Source organism: Thermobia domestica, chromosome 14 (genome assembly GCF_964235325.1).
Source record: "Thermobia domestica chromosome 14, izTheDome1.hap1.1, whole genome shotgun sequence".
NCBI lineage: Eukaryota > Metazoa > Arthropoda > Insecta > Zygentoma > Lepismatidae > Thermobia > Thermobia domestica.
The window spans coordinates 14813689-14839649 of NC_137467.1; the positions used below are offsets into that span (position 1 = coordinate 14813689).

General features: G+C 37.5%; 1 protein-coding gene across 5 annotated transcripts in view; it reads left to right on the forward strand.

The window, feature by feature from the left end:
- Positions 1 to 25961, forward strand: part of LOC145669542 (uncharacterized) — a 505866-nt gene that overhangs the window by 91805 nt on the left and 388100 nt on the right. For 3 of the 5 annotated variants that reach the window (XM_081737727.1, XM_081737728.1, XM_081737729.1), the window contains 2 exons: positions 8798 to 8993; positions 17008 to 18041. The exons of the other annotated variants lie outside the window; for them this stretch is intronic. In XM_081737727.1, coding sequence (XP_081593853.1) covers positions 8798 to 8993; positions 17008 to 18041 — 1230 coding nt within the window. The remainder of the gene's footprint in view (positions 1 to 8797; positions 8994 to 17007; positions 18042 to 25961) is intronic. 5 annotated transcript variants of the gene reach the window in all.

Here is a 25961-nt window from a genome sequence, read left to right on the forward strand (position 1 = left end):
AAACCAGGTTTTGCAGAGCAACAAAACTTTATGCACGTGTGTATCAGTATCTGAGTTGTTGTGTATCAAAGTGAAAAAAAAAATGCTTTGGGGAAGAATACGTCGTAGTTCTTTTCCGTACAAACTTTAGCATTCCTCATGTGGTTGAACAATGTCAGAACAATAAGTTTGTGGTAGGACGAGCAACTGCTAGTGTTATAATTAAACGTTACACACAACAGCCTCTTCTATCAGTCACATTACTAACGAAATCGCATCCAAAGGTGGCATCAGTGAAATCCACAAGACCTGTGCTGAAGAATATCCGGGATATGATGGCCTGTAAGAATCCCTTACCCAGCGTGTTGTGGCCAAATGATTAATGTGGCTTAGGCAACGATTCATTAACACAGCGTGTTATGGCCAAACGATTACAAGTGGCCCAGGCAACAATCCATTAACACAGCATGTTATGGCCAAACGATTACATATGTCCCAGGCAACAGTCTATTATCACAGCTTGTTGTGGTCAAACGATTACATGTGTCCCAGGCAAAAATCCATTGTCACAGCGTGTTATGGCCAGACGATTAGATATGGTCCAGGCAACAGTCTATTTTCACTGCCTGTTATGGCCAAACGATTACATGTGTCCCAGGTAACAATCCATTGCCACGGCGTGTTATGGCCAAACGATTATGTATGGCACAGGCGGCAATCCATTACCACAACTTGTTATGGCCAAACGATTACATGTGATCCAGGTAACAATCCATTAATACAACGTGATATTGTCAAACGATTACATGTGGCCCAGGCAACAATCCATTAAAACAGCGTGTTATGGACAAACGATTACATGTGATCCAGGCAACAATCCATTAATACAACGTGATATGGTCAAACGATTACATGTGGCCCAGACAACAATCCATTACCACAGCGTGTTATGGCCAAACTATTACATGTGGCCAAAGGAACAATCCATTTTGGCAGTGTGTTATAGCCAAACAATTACATATGGCCCAGGCAACATCCATTACCACAGTGGTTATGGCCAAACGATTACATGTGTTCCGGCAAAAATCCATTCATACAACGTGTTATGGTCAAACGATTACATGTGGCCCAGCTAACAATCCATTTCGACAGCGTGTTAGGCCAAACGACTACATGTGGCCCAGGCAACAATCTATTACCACAACATGTTATGGCCAAACGATTACATGTTGTCCGGCAAAAATCCATTAATAAAACGTGTTATGGTCAAACTATTACATGTGGCCCAGGCAACAATCCATTATCACATGTTTTGGCCAAATAATTACATACGACCCAGACAACAATCCATTACAGCGTGTTATGGCCAAATGATTACATGTGACGCTGTCAAGAATGAATTGTGCAATTCATCACACACTGATATTGCAAACTACTCGCAAGTACAGCTTTAACACCACGACTTATCGCGGAGCGAAAGAGCAAGGACAGAAGGTCGTGCGAGCGCCACCTAGCTATGTATGCATTCTGATTGTTATTGGCGAAGCTGTCAATGTATGGGCGCTGGACGGATTCCAAGTTCGATTTCCGAGCTTGGATATTTTGTAGATATCTTTTGCCATCCACAGTAATCATAATACGCTCAAGAATTGATTTGATTTGATTTTGAGTTTAAATTCGCTTTCAGTAGCGAGCTATATGAAACGTGAACCTACAGCTTAACGTAGGATCGAACCACATAAACTCCCACCGGAAATCGAACCAGGGTCTTCCACGCCAAAAATGTGTACACCAATCGTTTAGCCACGAGAAACTCAGAAATGTTAACCATCATTTGATTTAACGTGTAATTGTAATTCCTGAAAATACTTTATAGTTTTTATCTTTTGACTCTCCTTTAGGCTAGAGCTTTGTTCACGGAGGATAAAAACAGAAGAAAAAACACCGGGAAAGATAAAAAGGAACAATGCTTTTATTGCTTTTTTTTTTTCCTGTTTTTATCCTGCATGAACAAGGCTCTAGGCTAGGAAGCACAAATTATGTAATACGAGGGTGATTCAGAAAGTAATGCCTCCAAGCTTGGCCAATAGTACTGAAAACATTCTGAACTGTTTATTATTAATGTACTGATGTTTGAGCTATACAATGTCTCTTGATTCACCTTGCTATCTCTTCTCGTTCCAGAGTAATGAAGCAATCCATGGCATTCAGTGGTGACGCCCGATTAAAATGGCGGGCTGTCATTTTATTTCTGACTGCGGACGGTTTGCGCTCAGGAACATTCGTCGCCGGCGACGAGTAGTGGATACACCATTAAGATCCAGAAACGAAGCGTCAGTTGATGGAGTATCGCCACACATTCTCTTCTCCGTTCCCCATCTGCTGGCAAAGTGTTGTTGACATTGTGCCTCATCTGCCTATTGTCGGGATTTGGCTCCCTTCGACTTTTGGCTCTTCCCCAAACTTAAGGATCACCTTAAGAGCCAACGCTACAGTTGTGACGCGGAGGTGGAAACAGCAGTTCGGCAATGGTGTCGCCAACAGCTACGACAATTCTTCATCGACGGCATGAAAAACCTTGTTTCGCGTTGACACAAGTGTATTGCCCGTAATGGAGACTATGTTGAAAAACAATGCCACCATTGAAGGGTAAGGGAAAAAAAGAAGGAATGTCACAAAATTGCATTTTCGAGAAAACGGCGTTTTAATATTGCAAACTGCGTACAAAATGAATAGGGTTAGTTAAATCTTTTGCCCTTTTTAGATGGACATTACTACATCGATGCATGCATAGTGTATACAGTCAAATAGCATCAAGAGTCATCAACAGATAGGACAAAGCACACACATGAACATTCCTTGTTTTTTGCCCTTACCCTTCATTTGTAACTGACATTGCAAGCTTTCCACTGATACCTGTATCGGTGCTAACATAAATAAAGGTATCGCCTTGGAGGCATTATTTTCTGAATCACCCTCGTATTATTTTACTCTTTACAATTTTTTCTTACAGGTTAAAATGTTTCAGTTTTCTTCGCTTCACTTCGCGTAATTTCTTTTCAGTATTTTTTAACTTATAAAAAACTGAGTCAATAAATAGAAATCTTATTGACTGATGGAATGTGTGTAATGCATGCTTAATTGAGTCAAAAGAAAACAAGGCAGCGATTTCACGTTTGTCTAACTAAACATAATGTGGAGGACACAAAAGTTTTACGACTTGCAGTGTCAACAACAATACAAAGAAACGGTTTTGAGACCTATTTTATTAGAATGAGAAAACCAAAACTTAATGCTGAAAATGGGAACCTGTATCAGGAATGGGATAACGTCATTACAAAGTTCAAGAAAAATTAAATATTATATATTTGTACATACTTTCTTTATTTCTCTGAGATTATTATTATTATTATTATTATTATTATTATTATTATTATTATTATTATTATTATTATTATTATTTATTTATTTATTTATTTATTTATTTATTTACAAGATCTCGTCGTAAATATACAGTTTTTATAAAGTAATTTTTTAATATAGGCATATTGCTTCGTAATTTCAGTACACCATAATTTTTTATACTCCGAAATTTCTGTTTACGTATTTTGTATAATTATGTGTGACTCCATAATCACGGACTACTACTAGTTTGATAACTATGAACTGCAATCGAAATCCATATAATGAGAAGACGGAAAGCTGTAAGATTATTGGAAAAAATAGTAATCTTCTGCATAGACCTGGAATAATAATAATAATAATAATAATAATAATAATAAAACAATAGGTAAAGTATGTGGGAGTGCACTCTACACAACATATCAATTTAGAGGAAACCTATTGTTTGGATTATTCTTTACATATAGAGGGAAATCCTGCACGCTAAAAATACGGTACTTAAGAGCCTGACATACTAAAAATAATACATAATTTACCATTTTTCTTTTGCTTGTTTATTCATCAGTGAAAGGAGATTTAAGGGAAATTGGTTTTCTGGCAACACTGTAATTTCTATGGATTGTAACACTGAACATTCTTCAGATTCATATTTTCTGTTGTAGAATAGCATTATCTATGATTGTGGTAACTTGCATTTCATTATCTCCTTTCACTGATGAATAATCAAGCAAAAGAAAATGGTAAATTTCGTATTATTTTTAGTAAGGCAGGCTCTTAATACATAAATTTGAAATGTCCACTGATACTAAAACAATAAACATGTGAAGATCTCAATGTACAACATATATTAAGCCTCATTAATCTTCAGTAATGGTGCATGGGGTCCTTGGTTCGATCCTCGGCCTAGTAAGTTTGTGGTGGACAACATCGTGTCCGTGGGTTTTCTCGAGGTATTCTCGTTTCCTCCCGCATTCTCATTTCACCGGACCCAGAGTATGGATTCGGTGTATTTTGTTACACAGGATCCAAATTTCGAAACCCCAGAAAGATCCAGCGTGTCAACTTTTTGTTATGGACGAAAAACTTTCGCGATTTTGGATAGAGAAGATACATGTAACACATACATAATGTCCCCTTCAGAGAAGAATACCAGTGCGGGGTGAGGAAGCGGGGAACAGAGGGTGTAATTGTTGCCCTCTGTAAACTTCTGCGATGGTTTATTACTCTCCAAAGGCAAACATTTCTTCAAGGTTGCCAGGAATATGGCTAATGCCATGTTTGTGTGGAAATCCAAAGAAACGTTCCCTTCTGATCATTTGGAGGGAGGAGATGCCGTAAATCGAACTTCAGTGACACCTGCTACATTGCTAGCCAGCAGTTAAAGAATAGAGAAATTCCGCTTTGTCTTTAAAATAAAGAGAAAAAAAAGCACACATGGCTTTCCTCAATTTTAAAGAAATTAGCTTATCGAGGTTAAACATGTAAATAGAAACTGAAGAGTGAAAAGTGTAGACTATTAAGGATTAGCTAGTTCATATAAAGGATTCAGTTTATTGTGTTAATTGAAAGTAGGTCTATTTTTTAGCTTTGTTAAATTATGTAATTACGTCATTATATTCTAACCATTTAATATTTATTCCATCACTTGCATCTTTTCTGTTTCCTTGAATTGTGATTTCTAGAAGGAAATTTAGATACAAGACTGGCCACCCTGTAAAAATTCTTCGCAGCCGGGAGTGCGTGGAGAAACTCAGCTGGAAGGGTCGCTAATACCGAATTCCGTAGCCTTGCAATTTTCTCAGATGCGAATTATACATACATGCATACATAAAGCGGATCTCAGAGTATGTTTTCGATGTATTTTGTTACACACAATTCAAATTTCAAAACCTCAGGACGATTAACTGTGTCAGTTTCTTTTATGGACAAAAAATCTGATCGATTTTGGATATGGAGGACACGCGTTTTTCGCCCATAAAACAAAGTTTGGATTCTGTGTAACAAAATATTTAAACCCATATCGTGGAGTCCGCTGCATAGAACTTTTTTTTTCCCTTGTATAGCTGTGTTACATGTATGCTCTCTATTTAAAATCGCTCAATTTTTCGCCCATAAAAAAAAAAAAAAAAAGGCACGGTCAATTACCCTGAGGTTTTGAAATTTTGATTCTATGTAACAAAATACGTCGAATCCATACCATGGGGTCTGCTGCACAGAACTTTTGCTTTTTTTTTTTTTTCTGTTACATGTATCGTTCCTATTCAAAATCCCTCAAGTTTTTCGCCTATATAGAAAAAAATGGCACAGTCAATCGCCCTGGGGTTTCAAAATTTTGATTCTATTTGGTCTAGGAATTAATTCGTGCGGTTTTTAATAAAAATTGAAGATTTATTTCAAAAACAAAGTAAATGAATACGTTAACAAAAATATTGTCCATCGCTAGCCACTACTTTCTCCCATCTTTCAGGCAATTTACGGATTCCGTGTCGAAAGAATTCCTCATCTTTTGACGCAATCTAATCAAAGATCCATTTTTCGATATTTTCTGAAGAAGTGAACCGCTGTCCAATCAAATCGTTATTCATGCAATCGATCAAGTAGTAGTCAGACGGAGCAGTGTCTGGTGAATATCGCGGATGGAGTAACACTTTCCATCCGACATTTTCCAAATAGGTTTTGACCGGTTTTGCGACATGTGGTCGAGCGTTATCATCTTGATAAATAAGTTTATTATGCCTGTTATTCCATTCTGGTCGTTTTCAGGCCAGAGCTTGCTTCAAACGCATTAATTGTTGTCGATAGCGGTGTCCATTAATAGTTTCACCAAGTTTCAGAAGTTCATAGTACACCACACGTTTCAAATCCCACCATATATACAGCATAACCTTTGCACAATGAATATCTCGTTTCGGTTGTGAAGGACCTGGTTCACCTTGCTTCACCCAGGCCTTTTTTCGTTTAGGATTCTCGTAATGAATCCACTTCTCATCACCAGTTACAATTCGATGCAAAAATCCCTTCCTTTTCTGTCTTTGAAGCAGCAATTCGCAAACGGTTTTTCTTCTTTCAACGTCTTTCTTTTCAATTCATGTGAAACCCAATAAGACATCTTTTGAATCATTCCTATGGCTTTGAGACGTTTGGAAACTGTTGTTTTCTCAATTCCAAATGCTTCTGCAAGTTCGTCCTGCGTTTGACACGAATCCTGATCAAGCAATGCTCTCAATTCTTCATCTTCAAATTCTTTTGGCTGTCCAAATTGCTTTTGGTCTTCCAAGCTGAAATCACCACCTTTAAACCGTGCAAACCACTTCTGACACGTTCGCTCAGCTAGAGCATGGTCACCAAACACTTCCACTAAAATATGATGACTTGCGGTAGCACTTTTCTTCATGTTAAAGCAATGAAGAATAACTCCCCGCAAAAACACTTTATCAGGCACAAAATGCGCCATTTTCAGTTGAAGAAAAAATGTTGTTGTTTCCGCTTCAAGCAACTGACATATACTAAACAAGATGCTCAATGACAGTAGTTTTCAACGCATGTTTGGATCAACGAAACTATGGGACAATAAGCTAGTTACGCCATCTTTTGTAAAACCGCACGAATTAATTCCTAGACCAAATATGTAACAAAATACGTCGAATCCATACCATGGGGTCTGCTGCACAGAACTTTTGCTTTTTTTTTCTGTTACATGTATCGTTCCTATTCAAAATTGCTCAAGTTTTTCGCCCATATAGAAAAAAATGGCACGGTCAATCGCCCTGGGGTTTCAAAATTTTGATTCTATTTAACAAAATACGTCGAATCCATACCATGGGGTCTGCTGCACAGAAATTTTGCTTTGTTTTCTGTTACATGTATCGTTCCTATTCAAAATTGCTCAAGTTTTTCGCCCATATAGAAAAAAATTGGCACGGTCAATCGCCCTGGGGTTTCAAAATTTTGATTCTATTTAACAAAATACGTCGAATCCATACCATGGGGTCTGCTGCACAGAAATTTTGCTTTGTTTTCTGTTATATGTATCGTTCCTATTCAAAATCGCTCAAGTTTTTCGACTATAACAAAAAATTGGTACCATCGATCGATTTCGAAATTTCGAAATTTTGATTCTATGTAACAAAATACATCGAATCCATACCCTGGGATCCAGTGCACAGAACTTCTATTTTGTGTGTGTGTGTGTGTGTGGAGGGGGGCTGTGTTATTCCATCATCATTCTCTTGCCTTAATCATCTGTGTTCCTTAGCCTAAAGGGCATAGTCGTGGGCGATAACCTGAAAGATTTGAGTTACAATCCTTGTTAAAGGTTACTCATGTATGAAACAGAAATATTGGAAAGTTTATTCTGCATTAAGGAATAATATTAGGGCGTACTTTAGTTGTATTAACACAAATCTACTTTTATACAAATTGCCCATGTACACTACAGAAGTTTGTATTTTTGAATGAAGCACTTTGTGAATAAATCTCAGTGCTAGTCGAGGTCCCTTTCTTCGAAATTTAACGTTGAGTGCTTTGTTCTTATGTAATATGGTTCGAATGCATTTATTTCTACTGATGACGTTTCCTTAATAACTGAAACTTGCTTTGGTTATACCTAGATTTTTTGATAAACCAGGAACTGCGAAATCCTGAACTTCTGCGTCTTGTTATATCTAGATGTTTTGATAAGCCAGGAACTGCGAAATCCTGAACTTCTGCGTCTGGTTATATCTAGATGTTTTGATAAGCCAGGAACTGCGAAATCTTGAACTTTTGTATCTGGTTACACCTAGCTGTTTTGATAAGCCAGGAACCGCGAAATCCTGAACTTCTGCGTCTTGTTATATCTAGATGTTTTGATAAGCCAGGAACTGCGAAATCTTGAAATTGTGTATCTGGTTACACCTAGCTGTTTTGATAAGCCAGGAACCGCGAAATCCTGAACTTCTGCGTCTGGTTATATCTAGATGTTTTGATAAGCCAGGAACTGCGAAATCCTGAACTCTGCGACTTGTTATATCTAGATGTTTTGATAAGCCAGGAACTACGAAATCCTGAACTTCTGCGTCTGGTTATATCTAGATGTTTTGATAAGCCAGGAACTGCGAAATCCTGAACTTTTGTATCTGTTTACACCTAGCTGTTTTGATAAGCCAGGAACCGTGAAATCCTAAACTTTTGCATCTGGTTATACCTACATTTTTTGATAAGCTAGGAACCGTGAAATCCTGAACTTTTGCGTCTTTTACATATTATTTTATTCTAGTTCCTGTGTTCTTTTTAGTCATCTCAATATTGGAACTATTGCATTGACAAATAATCTGATAGACGCCAGCATTTGTTAATTTAATTAATAAAACAATTAGAATAATTATGTAATGTCCGTATGCTTAGTAATTATACCCTTTTTTCATTGTAAATTTAGGAAATGTTGGGTATTGACAGTTACAAACTTGATGGCAAAGAGGTACATTTAACTTGCCTGTTGCAGAAAATGAAAGAATTTGTATCTGCATCGAAAGAAGCTAAAGTGCATGAAAGTAAACTCAAAATAATACTCGATGCCCAATCAGAAAAACAGAAAATGTTGGAAGATAGAATTAGTCGGCTGACGGCTAATGGTATGGCTGTTTCGTGATACATATAATACTAGAAAATAGCAGTATTATGTTAAGCTGGAGGAAGTTGTAGTGTAAATTCGTTATGCTGTGTACTGAATACATCATTACAGATAATCAGTGCCGTGCCTTGGGGGAAAGGGACGATCAGTGGTAGAGTGTTCACCTCTGGTGCATGGGGTCTCGGATTCAAACCCTGCTCCCGCCAAATGAACTTTGTGGTGGACAAACACCATGTGTGTGGGTTTCCTCGGGGTTCTCCCGTTTCCTCCCACTTTCTTCATTCCATCATTTCATTCGTTTCTCATCATCATCGTCTCCTTTAACCTAGCCGGCATAACCGTGAGACGTAAAACTCAAAGCTTTCATTTCATTTTTTCTTAATTATAAATTAGTAATATAAACATTTAACTTAATGTAACTTATACACATAACAAGGAATATATCGCTATTGACAACTATAATTAGTTATTTTTTCAGTCAAGAAAATTGCCTCCGCGCTTGTTTAGTGGCTAGCTTATTATATCTTTGGTGCACGGGTACCGGGGCTTGATTATTCGTTAGAGAACATTGAAATTTCAACCCGTTACGTTGGTTTGGATTCCACTTTAAATTGTCTCATATAGCCGTGGTGCTGAAGAGAGGTGTTAAAATTTACACAAATAATGACGATTCATCACGAAATTTGTGAATTTAATTTTATTTACACTGATTTAAAGTTAAGTAAACTATATGTTTTGTACCGTGTAGCTCAAGGAAATCTCTCTCAAAATTCGTCAATTACTGTCCGTAAATAAATATCACTGCTAGGAAACTTATCACTGTAATAATTAAACGTAAATTGTTGTTCATATCTTTTTCATTGTAGCGTCATAAGCAATTGTTAGTAAACATAATGATTTTTATTGAAAATCAGTTTATGATTGGAAATAAGTTGAAGATAGTTACAATATGGTAAATAATCCAAGAATATTGTCAGTGCCTTAATATTTGATATTACGTAAAAGTTATAACAACTATAAACAACATTCAAGTGCTCTAGTCTGTTCTGCAAGTTTTGTAGCATATCTATGTTATTTATGTTTATGTTTATGTGTAGAAAGACTAAACCTTATGACGACATTAAATAACACTTATTGCATATGTGTGTAAGTTCTTAATTAGTTCAACGAAATAATCTTTTGTCCTATGTTTATTGGTGAACTCTACTCTGAGAAAGTACAACAGTAGTCTAGTTATTAAGACTACATTTACATTTAGTGAAACCAGTATGGAACATTTGTCTGCTGAAAGCTGGCTTTTTCGTCGGACGTTTGGCAACAACGTGCTACTGACTCATAGGTTGACGCCAGCCTCCAGTTCGGCTGATGTGGGCTATAGCCTATTCCTGCTAGATTTCTACGAATACTCCATTATCAACTACGAGATATTTCCATTTATTGTATATCATTTTTGTCCTTACCTTACCTTACAATCCAACTCTACAGACTTTTTTGGACTTTGCTTCATTCAACACTTGCCATCATTCTTCTTTGTGACTTCCTTTTCTTTCCAGTCATTCTTTATTATTCGCCAATTCTTCACCACAAATTCTTTACTAATACGTTAAGCATTATGTTGGGTTACTTGTTTTAGAAGTAGACATATATCTTTTTTTATTCGAAATATATAATATATATATATATATATATATATATATATATATATATATATATATTATATTTATATATATACAGGGTGTTTGAAAAAGAACTCCCTAGTTTTAAGTATAAATTTAATTGGGAAATGAATGAAAACTTACATCAATGAGTACATATCATAAAAGAGAATTCCTTCAAGTTTTTTTTAATGTTGGTAGATTTCAACGTGGGATCCATTTGTGGCCCTGAACACTTCAAGACGATATTCCACTTCTCGCCACATATTCACCAACATTTCAAGTGTAACTGCCCCAACCGCCGCGACGATTCTTTCCCGTAAATGACGATTAACTGTTCTACTGACATGAAATGTAGCCTCGTCAGAAAAGAGAATCTTTTTTTTTCTTTCTTTCTTTTTTTCTTTTCTTTTTTTTTTTTTTTTAATTGACATCATCATCAATTCTGTGTAGAAAGTCAGCAGCAAACTCATACCTTTCGATTTTATTAGTAGGTTTAATTTCGTGTAACAATTGCGATTTGTAGGCGCGCAACCTAAGTCTTTACGTTCAACATCATACTTAGTACCTTTAGGCACTCCTAATTGTAGACTACGTCTGGCCAATGACTTCTTCGCGCTCCGAACACAAGAAACACGGATCTGTTCAACAACATCTTCAGAAGTTCTTGGGCTACCTGGTGATTTTGCTTTTAAAACACTACCGGTTTCCTTGAAAGACTTTAGCCAATGACGAATAGTTTTTGCTGTAGGTAGTTCACCACCATACTGACGTCTAAAATTACGTTGCACTGTTATAACTGACTCAGTTTTCACAAGCCAAATAACACATTGCGCTTTCTGTTGCGGAGCACACATTGTTGCTGAGTTGCTCTGCACTCCACGCCTGTCTGGACTCAACTAAGGAAACAGGAGAAAAACAGCACTGGTGCCGTCTCAAGGTCAAGCAGGCCTGCTAACTGCAGGGGAGCTGAACTTGGAGAGTTGATGAATCAAACACCACAAACTAGAATAGTGTATGTCACTTTGTACAGATTCTAGGTCACATTGAAACTAGGGAGTTCATTTTCAAACACACTGTATATATATATATATCTGAATAACCTTATAAGTTATTGGGATAGTTAAATTGCTTGGACAATTCTTGTTATACCATCTTCGAAAATAATTCCTCACTGCTATTGTGACTAGATAAGATATTTGTTGATGTCATTAATTAACATTTGTTACAATAGATATTGTCAAAGGTAATGAGCACCCTGGACAAAAAATTAGGAAGTGCGTCCTTTATTGGTCAATAAGGTCTTAAGTCACCATGGGCGCAGATTACAGCTTTGATTTTCTGTGGCATGTTGTCAGTATCGGAGAGGATGCCGTTCAACTTCAGTTTGACCCAGTCCGGAACAATTGATCCCGCAGAGCGGCCAATGTCGAAGTGATGTCTCCTCTTCACGGCCTATTTCAACATGTTCCAAATTTTCTCGATGTTGAGATCAGGCGAATTCGCAAGCCATGTGAGAAGTGGGGTGTCCACCTTATATTCATCTAACCATTCCCGCACAACCCTGGCTCGATGAACGGTACAGTTGTTTTCTTGATACTGGGACTCTGGGATGTGACCATCTCGCAGAAACTGGAAAAATGGCAACACCTCATTATTCAGAATGGACACGTAATCCACAGCCTTCAATGCAGTTGGGCACCTCTATCAAGGGACCCCACACCAGCACTCAAAATACACTGCCATTACATGACACTACCACTCCCATCCTGTACAGCCCTTTTGCACACCTTCAGCTTTGTAGGCTTCTCCGGCCCGCCGCAACATCCTGGAGCGCCCTCAATAGAATAGAGACAGAACCGGGATTCGTCTGACCAGAGGGTATGTTGCCATTGGTCTCTAGACCAGTGACGGTGTTCCCTCGCGTGGACAGGCGATTTTTCTTTTGTATGTTAGCCTGGAATGTACACTGGCAACACGACCGAATGTGCCTACACCATGCAGTTCTCATCGCAGGGTTCACTGAGAGACTTGACGATTGGATCCTGCATTGTTCTCCTGCAACAGTTTCTATCGGGTTTGGAACCGTTTAGAAGTCACTAAAATCCTCAGACGGCTATGGTTGCGTTTGGACATGTTGGATTTCCTGTCACTGTTGCTCCGAGAGGATTGGTTTCTGCCAGACTTCCTCTGCCGTGCATAAACAGTACTGACTGTAGATTCGGATACGCCAACGAACTCACTACCTCCCGCAAGGTATGTCCGTTTTCATGGAGGAAGACAGTGGCTTCCTTTTGCCACTCGGTCACAGCCCTTCTTCGGCTCATGGTTCAGCCAGTAATTAAATTCTAACATTTTATTATTCATAATTTGTACATTATTTACACAATTGGCCGAATTTATAAGAGTTATGTCGTCACATATAGAACACAGCTATTGGGCGGAAAACTTGGTAAATCATTTATATATACAAGAAGAAAAAAGAAAAGGGTCCAATATACTTCTTTGTGGAACTCCACATGTTACATCCATAAAAAGGACTTCCTAGTAGGCGCAATCATTTTTTTTTTAGGAAAAAAATAGTTGATCATCATATTTAATCTAGGATATAATAAATTGACATTTAATAAATCACTTATTATAACTATTATGATTATAACATTTATGTAAATATAAATTTAGTTCAAATTTAATTTATATTTAGTAAATCAGGCATGTTGATATAGTACATTTCTCTGTGTAGTACCAGCATCTTTAAAGCGATCGGACCCAGACGATTATGAGACAATTCTCCTACATATTCCAGAAACGTATTTGTTTCCCTCGGACTGACGGGTGAAGTGCTTTATACAAAATAGATAAACTATATTATTCATGTCGCCGCAATAATTTTCAACTGTCGTCGTAGAATAAATGAGATTTCATGTGAAACCCACATAATCAATAATTTTCTTAAAACATTTATTAGGATCATACAGTCAAACTTACAAGCTTATGTTGGTAGTACGTCCGTTCGTCCGTTAATGCACACGATAACTCTTGAACGGAAGCTAATTTTTGAATTACATTTTCTGCAATAGATAGCTAGAGCGATTATCTCGATAATTTTTTTTTAATGAAATCAGTTCGTTAACACCTTAATGGGTAAGGGTGGCTTTAACTGTGGTTGTCTATAACCCATATTCCATAAATGTAATTTATTTATTTATTTATTTATTTATTTATTTGGTAGATAGCCAGAGCGATTATTCTGATCGAATTCGTTAATGGAGTCAGTTTGTTAACGTTTTACCGAATAACCGTGAATATCTATATCCCATATATGTAAGTTTTAACAGATAACCATGTCTATCTCTATCCTATACATGTAAATTTTAACGGATAACCGTGACTATCCATATCCCATACGTGCAAGTTTTAACGGATAACCGTGGATATCTATATCCCATACATGCAAGTTTTAACGGATAACCGTGATTATCTGCAAGGTAACCAAGAAAGTTCTGTCTCATTTTCACTCACCACTTTCAAACATCGACATGTCACCTAAGACGTATCTAGAAGATCAAAAGTAGTCCACATCAGCGTCGACAACCTTCTGCCAACGTTCTGGAAAGCCATGGATTCCATCACGTTAGAACTTGATGGGTCGTTAAGCGAAGAAGGTATCAAGTGCATTTTGCACCTCTACTAGGGATTAAAACTGGCGTCCTCTAAGGTAATTGTCCAAGGAATGGAACAAGTAATAATCATAGAGTGCGATGTCCGGGATGTATGGCGGATGCAATAATGTTTCCCATCCAAGGCGTAGAATGGTGTCCCGGGTCATCCTAGCCACGTGGGGCTTAGCGTTGTCCTGTAACAGGAGGACCCCATTGCGATTCAAAAGTGCTGGCTCCAGAGTTTTGAGTTTTTCTTGAACTCGGTTCAACTGCTGACAGTACACAGTTGCATTGATGCTGTGACCAACTAGTAGTAGTTCCCGATGCACAATGCTGCGAGCAGTTCACCAAACACACAGGAGGATCTTCTTCTGGTGGTGCAGTGCTGGTTTCGGCTGTTTTGGAACCGGTCCATGGGATGCTAACCAATGATGACGGCGCCGTGGAGCTTCGTATAGGACCCACTTCTTATCATATGTTAACACCGTGTCCAGAAATGGCTCCTTCCTTAGACGAGACAGCAAAGAAACACAGGTATCTGCTCGCTTTGCCTTTTGAGCCGGAGTCAAATCATGTGGAACCCATCGACCCAACTTGTAGTGCTTACCAAGTTGATGGAGGTGCTGCCGAATGATTTCTCCACTCACAGTGAATTGTGGCCCCAGTTCCTCATTTGTCTGGCCACTGTTCACCTCAATTGCTGCCTGAAGATCTTCATTTTGTATGTGTTGGTCTTCCGGTACATGATGCGTCTTCGAATGTTTCGTCACCGTCTTTAACCTTGATAAACTACCACTGCACTGACCACGTAGTCATGCCACCATCACCAAAGGCCTGGCATATCTTCCGCCTCGCTGCAACGGCGTTTGACCCCAGTTTGAACTCATACAGCATACACGCTCTTTGAGGCTCTGTGGAGGACCCATGTTCACTCTGTCCTTACGCAAGTTCACGGTGTAACCGAACTACCACAACCAGATAGTATGTTGGATATACCAACACCAACAACTGACCTTCGCCTTATCTCCATTCGCATTCAACTTACGGTGTGAGGGCCAATTGAACACAGACCTCTACAAAAGCGACAGAACTTTCTTGGTTATCTTTATATACCCCATATACGTAGGTTTTAACGGATGACCATGTCTATCTATATCCCATACATGTAAGTTTTAACGGATAACCATGACTATCTATATCTCATACATGTAAGTTTTTAACGGATAACCGTGACTATATCACATGCACGTAATTTTAACGGATAACTGTGACTATCTATATCCCGTACACGTAAGTTTTAACGGATAACCGTGACTATTTATATCCCATATATATATTTTTAATGAATAACCGTGACTATCTATATCCCATGCACATAAAATTTAACGGATATCCGTGACTATCTATACCCCATACATGTAAGTTTCGCGTGATCCTCTTTTCTGTCGTTACCAGAGTTTATTTAATTAATAAAAATATTTTGTTTGTCATTTTTAAGCTTGTTTTTTAACCTAAATTTTTGTGAAGAACAAAATTCAATTAAAACCTATCGTAATTTACCTTGATTAACACAGTTTTGGATAGTACTGGAGGTTATTGGAATCAGTTAACCCTGTTATGCAGAGTATTCTTGTATACTCAGATTATGAAGTCATCAGTAACTTACAATTATGAATGATACATAAAATCAGAGAGCAACTCAAACAGTTTTGTACGCACGCATGCGGATGCATTGTTTCCTCTATCCGTCGTTAGTAAGCGCTAGTAGCAAAGATGGCGACTAGTGAGCAAAAAGCTTTCTTGTGTTTTACATTTTACAAAGACTAAATCTGTAGTTACAGTGCAACCGTTTGTGTGGAGAATTTTAAGGAGACGCTTACAACTACGTCCTTATCATTTGCAGTTGCTAAAACCTAGAAACTACGGTTTACGTGCCAACTTTGCAAAGGAAATATTGCAAAATGACGATGAAGATTTTCTGAATCATGTCGTCTTCAGTGATTAATCGACATTTCAGCTAAAAAAATGAAATCTTTAAGTTTTACGTCCCACGGGTATGCCGATTAGGCTAAAGGAGACGATGATGATGAGAAATGAATAAAATGGTGGAATGAAGAGAGTGGGCGGAAACGGGAGAACCCCGAGAAAACCCCCGAGCACGGTGTTTGTCCACCACAAAGTCCACACGGCGCGAGCTGGGATCGAACCAGGGACCCCGACATTTCAGCTAAGTAGCGATGTGAACATGTTCGCATCTGGGAGTCAGCAAATCTCTACGAAATGATACGGTTGCAACGAGACTCCCCTAAATTGAATGTATTTTGTGCCATATCCAGACGGAAAGGTTATGGACATTTCTTGCCTATCTACTCGGTGTGTGTCGTGTGACAAATGTTGCTCACATTAAACACTTGTAGCAAAAACTGATTGAATTGTTCTTTCATTTCGAGTACCGTATTATTTATAATTGTACGTTAAATGTAATAAATACTTTAAAACTGGGATATTCATTGCAAAACTCCTATATATATATAGGCGAATTGCCTTATTTATAATTGGTACATATGACCGCTTTAAACAGGTCGGTATTTCTGAGATTAAGTTTAAGTTTTGGTCATACATATTTTTTTACTTTCAATACCTATTTATATCAGTATTAGGAATTCGTATAAAGAAAAAAAAACGTTTTGTTTTACAGAGCGTGATTTGTTGTTGGAAATAGAGCGCTTAAGTAAAAAAGCAAAAGATAAGAGTTCAGAGCGTCCAACAGTCAAGTCCAGGAAGAACAGTGCTCCAAAAGTCCCTTGCTCGCCCGCTGAGAGTTCGTCTGTTTTGTTGATACAAAGAACGAGAAGATTTTCACGACCTGCTGGAACTTCCGATGTAATGGAAAAGCGTTTGAAAGGACCTCGTACACGAAACAGGTCACCAACGAATATTCGACGTCCGGTTGCGCGTAAGAGGAAGACGCCAAATGGTGGGGCAAAAACTGGTAAAACAGACACAAAGGTAAATTTGCAGCCTGTGACAGAAGTGAATTCTGTTGTAGGCACTGGACAAAGTTCTGAGTTAAATGTTACGTCCCCACCGCAAAAGGAAACCCCATCTCATCAGTTAAAACGACCGCTTGTACCAGGAAAAAAAGGGAAGAAAGTTGTGTATAATGTGGATACTTCTAATGTGTTTCCCCCGTCTTCTGGTCCTGATAGTAAAGTTTCCCCACTGTACATCCATAATAATACAGGACCAGAAGAATCTTCCGAATTTGAAGGAAATTTTTTCCCAACGAATGGTCGCCAAAGTACACAACCTCGTGCTTCATCTGGGACTGGAAACAATAACTCACGAAGACCGAGTGCTCGTTTGTCTTCTAGAGGTGAAGCACGTACGTCACCAAGACAAAGCTATAAGAGTACAGTTCAGCATAATTCTTTATGTTCCAACCATTTGCCGTCTCCAAGACAGAGCCTTAGAAGAAGTCCGCGATCGTCTCGAGCTGGAAGTGACGGTCGACGTAGATCGTCTAGTGGCAGTCCTCCAAGTCCAAAGCTATATTTTTCGCCGTCTCAAAGATTAAGGTCAAGCTTGAAAGTAGAGCCTTTACAAAGAGTTTCAGGGTTCTCGAGGGAAGTATTACAATCCAACCGACAAAGGAGATGCGTCTGTGGCGATGAAGATAATTGTTTATGCCGAAAAGGATTTGTGATTTCTAAGTGTGGATCTCAATTTCAGGTATGACATATATATATATATATATATATATATATATATATATATATATATATATATATATATATATATATATATATATATATATATATATATATAGGGTGTTCTAAAATGGCGACCACGAACAACAGAGCACTATTCTTCAATTCAAAACAAAGCGAAACTCCTATATAATGGCATACCCTCTAGGGTCTCCTTTATCCTATAGGATCAGCCACTATAGGGGATCAAAATTTCACTATGTAGCAACGTCGCAGATTAACTTCAAAACAACACCGACAACGTTTGGGAGGTGATTCCTGACACCAAGATAAGACAAAAAGTATAGATCAACCTGGGTGCATAAATGCTTCCTTTCGGAGTTATAGCCTGCCGAAAACATGAAAAAATGAACTTTAAAGATCCATAGTTCTAATACTATGGGACCTACCGTAGTCGGGTCAAGACTTCACTTAGGAACTGGTATGTACCCCATCCAAATATCCAAGTTTTAGAATTCTGTAGTACTTCTACAACATTTTTTATAGAGGTAGTTGGTGAGTACTTCAGATTATATGCCCATAGCAAAACTCCCTATAAAAGTTGTTGTATGAGTACCTTAGGATTCTGAAACATGTATGTTTGGATGGTGCACATGTTAATTCCTAAGTGAAATCTTGACCCGACTACGGTAGATTCCATAGTTTTGGAGCTATGGACGTTTAAAATTCATTTTCTCATGTTTTCGGCAGCCTGTAACTCCAAAACGAAGGATTTGTGAATCCAAGTTGGTCTATGCTTTTCGTCTTATCTTGGTGTCAGGAATCACTTCCCAAACGTTGTCGGTGTTGTTTTGAAACACTATATATATATATATATATATATATATATATATATATATATATATATATCGCTTTATTTTAACTTGTACAATAGTGTTTTGTAGTCCCTGGGCGCCATATATATATAGATAGATATAGATATATAGATAGATAAGTATAAAGTATGCGTAGAAAGTATCTGAGCTTACAGTACAAATATAAAAGTGCCAATGCGGGAACAATAATACCCGTGGGCTCTAAGATTGGGCTTTTGCCACCTTTCACTTTTATTCTAATCATCCTTTCATCTCTTCGGACTTTTTATTTTTTAATTTATTATTATTATTATTATTATTATTATTATTATTATTATTATTATTATTATTATTATTATTATTATTATTATTATCATTATTATTATTATCATTATTATTATTATTATATCTTCATGAGATTTAGTACAGCATTTTTCTAAAATGTTCTTCGTTCAATGCGATTTCCTTACTGTCTTGAATGTAATGCATACGATTTCAGTGCGATTCAAAACCGCTCTTAGTACAACGTCTCTCTTACCAATGCTAATAGTAATTACGTAATGAAACTGGCTAACACTCACGTCTTTGATACAAGTGGTCCTGGATTTAGTTTCCCGTAGGAGAACATTGACATTCTGATGAACGCATTACGATGTTTCAGTTGTAAATAGTAGATCTTGTCTCAGAGTATCGGAGTTGAATAGGAACGTTAAAAGGATCCAATTTTAAGCAGATCTCGTCTCAGAATGTCGGTGTTAAAGTGGATCCAATTTTAAGGAATATATATCGTCTTGGTATTTTAAAAGATCGTTAAAGGATCCAATTTTAAGCAGTAGATCTTGTCTCAGAGTATCGGTGTTAAAAAGGAACATTAAAAGGATCCACTTTTAAGCAGTAAATCTCGTCTCAAGAGTATCAGTGCTGAAAAAAAACGTTAAATTGAATTAACCAATTTGTGTTTGTTGACGGTTGTTTATTCCGTGTACTTACTTACTTTTTTTTTTTTTTTTTTTTTTGAATCTTTTAGTTTATTTGTTCGTCCTTGGTAATTCTGGTCACTTTGCAGTGAAAATTTGGGATTTAGGTATTCAGATCCTACTGGAAGTCGGTGAGGATTACGGGTAAATTATAAATACAACCACTGGTCTACAGGATATGAGCGTTAGCATGTCATAAAGTCAAAGTCAAACATATAGTCATATGTCTAATTCACTGTGGGTATTAATATATATATATATATATATATATATATATATATATATATATATATATATACGAGGAGCAGTCTAAAAAATTCTCGACATTTTATTGTAGCTCTTTATTACTTTAATATAAATACACATTTACTTAATCGCAGTGTTCGAAGTGTAAAAAAAGCAGAGACGATATGTTTTATTACGATTTTGACTCGACATACCGGCTATCTAAATGTTGAAATACAGTGAAGGTATGTTGCCTAAAAAATTGCATTTTTATTTACATAATGACTGAAAACCATTGGAGAGCTCTCTAGTAACGGGCGAGGGGACATTGAAAGACTGAATTCCCGCTAACAATTTTCTGAAAAAAAAAAAGTTAAAAGAGTGTCCTTGTAATGCTCCACCATTTGGTGTACGTATTACAATCCTGCACCGTCATAAATATGTTAATGTTTTGTTCATTGTTCGTTTAATTTTAAAAGTATTTGTTTTGTTATTAGTTATAATAAGTGAGATTAATGTCAATCCATACTATGTGACATTATAACGAGAACTTGAAATTTGGTCCGAATCAATTATAATCAAGTAAAGATAAAGAAGAAGAATATTGTTTGTGACTTCGATATAAGAAAAAGTATGGAATTACTATAAAGTTTAAGTTTTAAAACAAATTATTTGACAACTCACCAAGTGGAACAATAATCTCAGGGATTTCTAAGCATTTTATTTAAAAGGCGAAGTTAAGTATAAATTTTATTGATTAATTTCCTGATTTGGAAGATTTAGGTTTCTGCAGAAATGTTTTCAAAAACCATGAATTTGTAAACGTTAGGCTTAGGAGCTCTGCCCCTTTTCTTCAAAACTCCAGGGACAATGCTAATTATTAAAAATTCATAGAAATATTGTAATTTCATATTATAATCAAAATCAACAGTTAAAACAGATTCTGGAAATAATTCAATCATCTATAGTTGGTAAATTTGCATCTTATTGGCCTGCCGAAGCAAAAGTCGATTTATCATGCGTAGAATCGTTGAGAGTACCAATACAGAAATAATAAAGAATACATGCACGTTATTATGAACGTTTTACTAATAGCTTAATTCATCATTGCCACTAGGAATTCAGTATTGAAATACCAGCTTACGACATTTTGCACCTAAAAGGAAAATAATACTGTATTAATACAATAATATAGGTGATAAGTCATTGCATTTCTACGTAATTGAATAGTATAAGATAATTATTGATATAAAGAAGTTAATACTAATAATATAAAGAAATAAAGTATAATTAAAGTTAATACAATGTGTAATAATAAGTATGAATTTCGAAACTGGCGATGCGACTTATCTTCCTAAGTGTACTAAAAGTGCAATTGATTCTTAATGCAAAGACGATATCTGGTACACTAATGTGATACGTGCTGTGGTAAAGCAAACATAGTGGCTTCTGAAGTTTGATAATATTGCATGTATAAATATTATTGAAATGGATACTTACCTTCTGTGATTCCTACGTTCTGTTAATACGGTTGGTAAAAGGGAACATGTTCATTATAATCTAGTCTTTTTATTCCTGAAAGAAACGTCATTTGCTTAATAAAATTTCGCATTTTCATTGATATTCCAGGTGCTACTACTGTTGATGTATTTGAACAGTAAATAGAACTTTATATTTAAAGGGTCTCAATTATTTAAATTCAAGTAGCATTATAATCTAGTTAATATATTCAATGTTGAAGTATCAGATGATATGATGATCAGGGGCGGACTGGCAACCATAGGGCCCACCCTGCTAAACTGAAATGAGGGCCCACTGTATAAAAATGTAAAAAATGTACTTGGCATTCTTCATATGTATTACATATAGAAGTCCATCTTCGAACCCATAAACAGTATCCCACAAGTTTTCCAACGGAATAAGGGCTTGTAGCCTATTCAGTGCCGGCGGAGAATGAACAACAGATTTTTTAAAATTACAAACTAGTTAACTTTGATATGATTTTACCTATGTCTGCTGGAAATCCGAAAAAATAAAGACTGGTGTTTCAGAAAATGCCATCATATTAAGAAAAAAAAGCAGTAGAGGAGATATAGACATTTGGGAAACGTTAATTCATTTTGAGGCAATTTTTATTGCGTTTTCATGTAAAATAACATATCTGAAACTTTTTTTCTTTAAAAAAATAACCAAACCTGCAACCACCCTACTTAACGTAAATCCGTATTTTGTCATAGCTGATCTGGGGATTCCCTCCCCCTTGATAACGTAAAAAATACCACTTACTTCAGTCGGGAGTCTGCTCGTGAATGTGCCGCAATCTCTTTCTGTACCTGTCTTTTTGGCGAGAAGAAAATGTTGTAACCCACATACACAAACTCGTCTAAATATTGCTGTATAATCTCGAGGAAGTACGCCCTGCTCTTAGCAGACAACTCCCCCCCTCCCCCCCCCCCGAAGCATGTCAGCTGAGACAACAGACATGGCGTCAGTGTTGGAAACTTGAAAAAGCTGTAACTTTGTGGCCTCAATGCAACACAAAGAATGCGATTGGAGGTAAATTTGCGATAGATTTCGAAACGCAAGATTTTCCTTGACATAAGTAAGTCATAATATATCTTCATGTCGCAGAAAGATTAGATATCGTCTATCGTCTAGTGGATTCTTCCCATTCCTCGGCTGGCTCCAACTTCTCTTTTCATATGAATACCTACTTTGCACATCACAAATAATTTTTACATTTTACTACACTTTTATTTTAAATTAACTTTAAATAGCTAAAGGGAAGTTAACATTTACACGATATACACACTGATTTGACTGACAGCATAAGTGTTCAGCACTTTTAGAAGTTACACCAACGCTTATTGAGCCCAGTGCCGGCAGCTAGTGCTCTCAAACGGGTCAGGTCAGGCTTCATCGGGTCAGGGCTCGAGTCGAACCTCCTTGGATCACAGGTCGGGTCAGAGCTGCTCTAGCCACGGGTCGGCTCGGGTCAACTTTCTTATGCGTCGTTTCGGCTAAAACCTATTCGGGTCATGAGTCGGGTCGGGTTGACGTTCAACTCTACCCGACCCTCTCGACCCGACGATTTAGCCGAAACGGCGCATAAGAAAGTTGACCCGAACCGACCCGTGGCTAGATCAGCCCTGACCCTAGCGTAGGTGACCTGACCCGACCCGTGTCTCAAGCAGGCTTGACTTGACCCCTGACCCATGAAAGCCTGATCTGACCCGTTTGAAAGCACTACGCGGCAGCAAACTGTTCAGTTAATTTCTTGTTTGCCTGTTGAAGTTGTGTAATTTCAAGTAAAAATAGCCATAAAAGATAAGCTATAATTGACTGAAATCATCCAAAGACGTGGTGAATACATTATAATTTATAAACACCTTAGACAGAAAAAACAAACAAAAAAAAAAAATATATACCTGTCAACTGTCCTGGAGTACTCGAATGAGTCACATCACGCTCATTAGTTTCTTGGGGCTTCACAGATTCAAATAGCCTACGTTGCTTTGGGTCAGATGCAGCTTTTTGTAAATCACATCTTCGTTTGTGTTCTCGCTTTTTAGCACCACTTTTATATTTTTTCTTTACAGTAACCTTACAATCACTCCTACCATCCATACTGACACAACCACATCTGTCTTCCACGACAAACGACACGTAACTGGTGTTCCAATAATTGACTTGCTGCTGTCGGATTTGCTCTTCGATGTAATATACAAATAATACACGAGCCGAGGGCAGCAACTTCATAGTAATTATTTGAGGTTTGTATAAAACAATCGTTGATAGTGGCGACTAATTTCTTTTCGCTTTACCGCACTAAAAAAATAAAACAACGAAGCCTGATCCGACTTCTTTCTTCGAAGTTTGGTCTGAGGATAATGCAGTTCAAAAGAGTTCCGGCTCCACCTCCACTTTCCATAATAATATCTACGAAACTATTGTTTCTTTAAAACATCGCCACTCGCCGCTTTGTAAAAGGACCGGAGTAGGCAATGGTATCCAAATCCAATAACAGCCTGAAATCTACCTAGGTACTGTGTTTCTTATATTTAAAAAAAGTATTAGTTAACGTGCTCGTTTTTAACAGCTGCTGTATCACAAACACCGCAATGTTTTAGGGCCTGATTGTCTCATAGACGGAACCTTTTCAAGTCGATAAACGTGAAGAAGAATAAGGTCTGTTCATGAAAGTTTAACTTTACGTCTTTTTTTTATGCAAAACGCAAGTTTGCGGGAGTTACCCTGCCATGTTTTTGATGCTGGTAGGTTTAATTGAGCACATCTTTTTAAAATATTTGGAGAGGGCCCACCTGTTTGGGGGGCCCACCCTGCATTTGCAGGGTAGCAGGGTGGGCCAGTCCGCCCCTGATGATGATGTTCATTCGCTCGTACACACGTACAGTGCATTCATGTATTGGAATAATTCCATCCATTACGTCACGGTAATACTCAATTAACCGACCGGGCGTTGTGATTATGTGGTTTCCATCATGCCAGCCTATTATTCAACGGACTTGAAATGCGTTATCTGTTTTGAGGACATACCTCAATGGCGACCATAGGCCTACAGTTCCACGACGCCTGTCATGTCGCCCGTCGCGGGACTGTACCAAAACGAATTTGTTGCGCACTAAGAAAAAAAAAAAAAGAAACCTGTAAGCGCAAGGAGTGTTACATCCTCTAATGGTGTATTATAGAGAATTATACACGAAAGTGTTCTAAAATTGAGTTTTTATATCAACAATTCCCTGCAGGTAAACTCCCAGACCCCACTCGACTGAGGGGTATTTGAAACCCTCGGAAGATCCGCCCCGGACAGCAGACGACCCCATTTATATGCATTAAGGCAAGAAGATATCCGCATACATGAGAAATATTTCAGTATGGCACATCAAGATATAAACTAGATTAACTTCTTTGGAGATACCTCATCTTAAAAAAACAAAAGGTAGAAAAAATATAACAAAAATGTCGGTGTTGTCAACTTAGAAATTATTTCTACATAAGAAATAACATCTTTTTACTTCAAAAGCTGTTCGTCAATTGTATAAAAATAGATTTATTAAAGATATTTAGCATCTACTCTTCAGTGACAGTATGCTTGATCACTGAAAAAACAGAAGTGATATGGCATACCACCGCATACCATCTCACTTCGATCACTGCTTAATCGCCTTCAAAGTTGGCCCCTTGAGAACAGACACACACACACACACACTTGTTTCAGCGATCTTGCGATTAGTGTAAACACCAGCGAAAGGCCTCTTTTGGTATCTTCCGAAGTTCAGCCGTCGCGTTCTTTTGATTTCTTCTATGTTGGCGTTGCATTCTTCTAATTTCTTCTACGTTGGCGTCGCGTTCTTTTGATTTCTTCTATGTTGGCGTTGCATTCTTCTAATTTCTTCTACGTTGGCGTCGCGTTCTTTTGATTTCTTCTATGTTGGCGTCGCGTTTTTTAAATTTCTTCTACGTTGGCGTTGCGTTCTTTTGATTTCTTCTACGTTGGCGTCGCGTTCTTTTGATTTCTTCTATGTTGGCGTCGCGTTTTTTTAAATTTCTTCTACGTTGGCGTTGCGTTCTTTTAATTTCTACGTTGGCGTAGAGTTCTTTTGATTTCTTCTACGTTGGCATCGCGTTCTTTTGATTTCTTCTACGTTGGCGTCGCGTTCTTTTGATTTCTTCTACGTTGACGTAATGGTAAAGGCTAAACATCCGATGGTGCTAAACTGTTTTCAAGCTCATCAGACTCTCTCAATCAGATTTTTCCCTAATTTGCCCATGAACTTGATGTTTACACGTTGCTCGTTCTGTGAAATTGCGCCGACTGATTACCACACACTCCTCTGTTTAGCTACACTACTCGTACACTGCCTA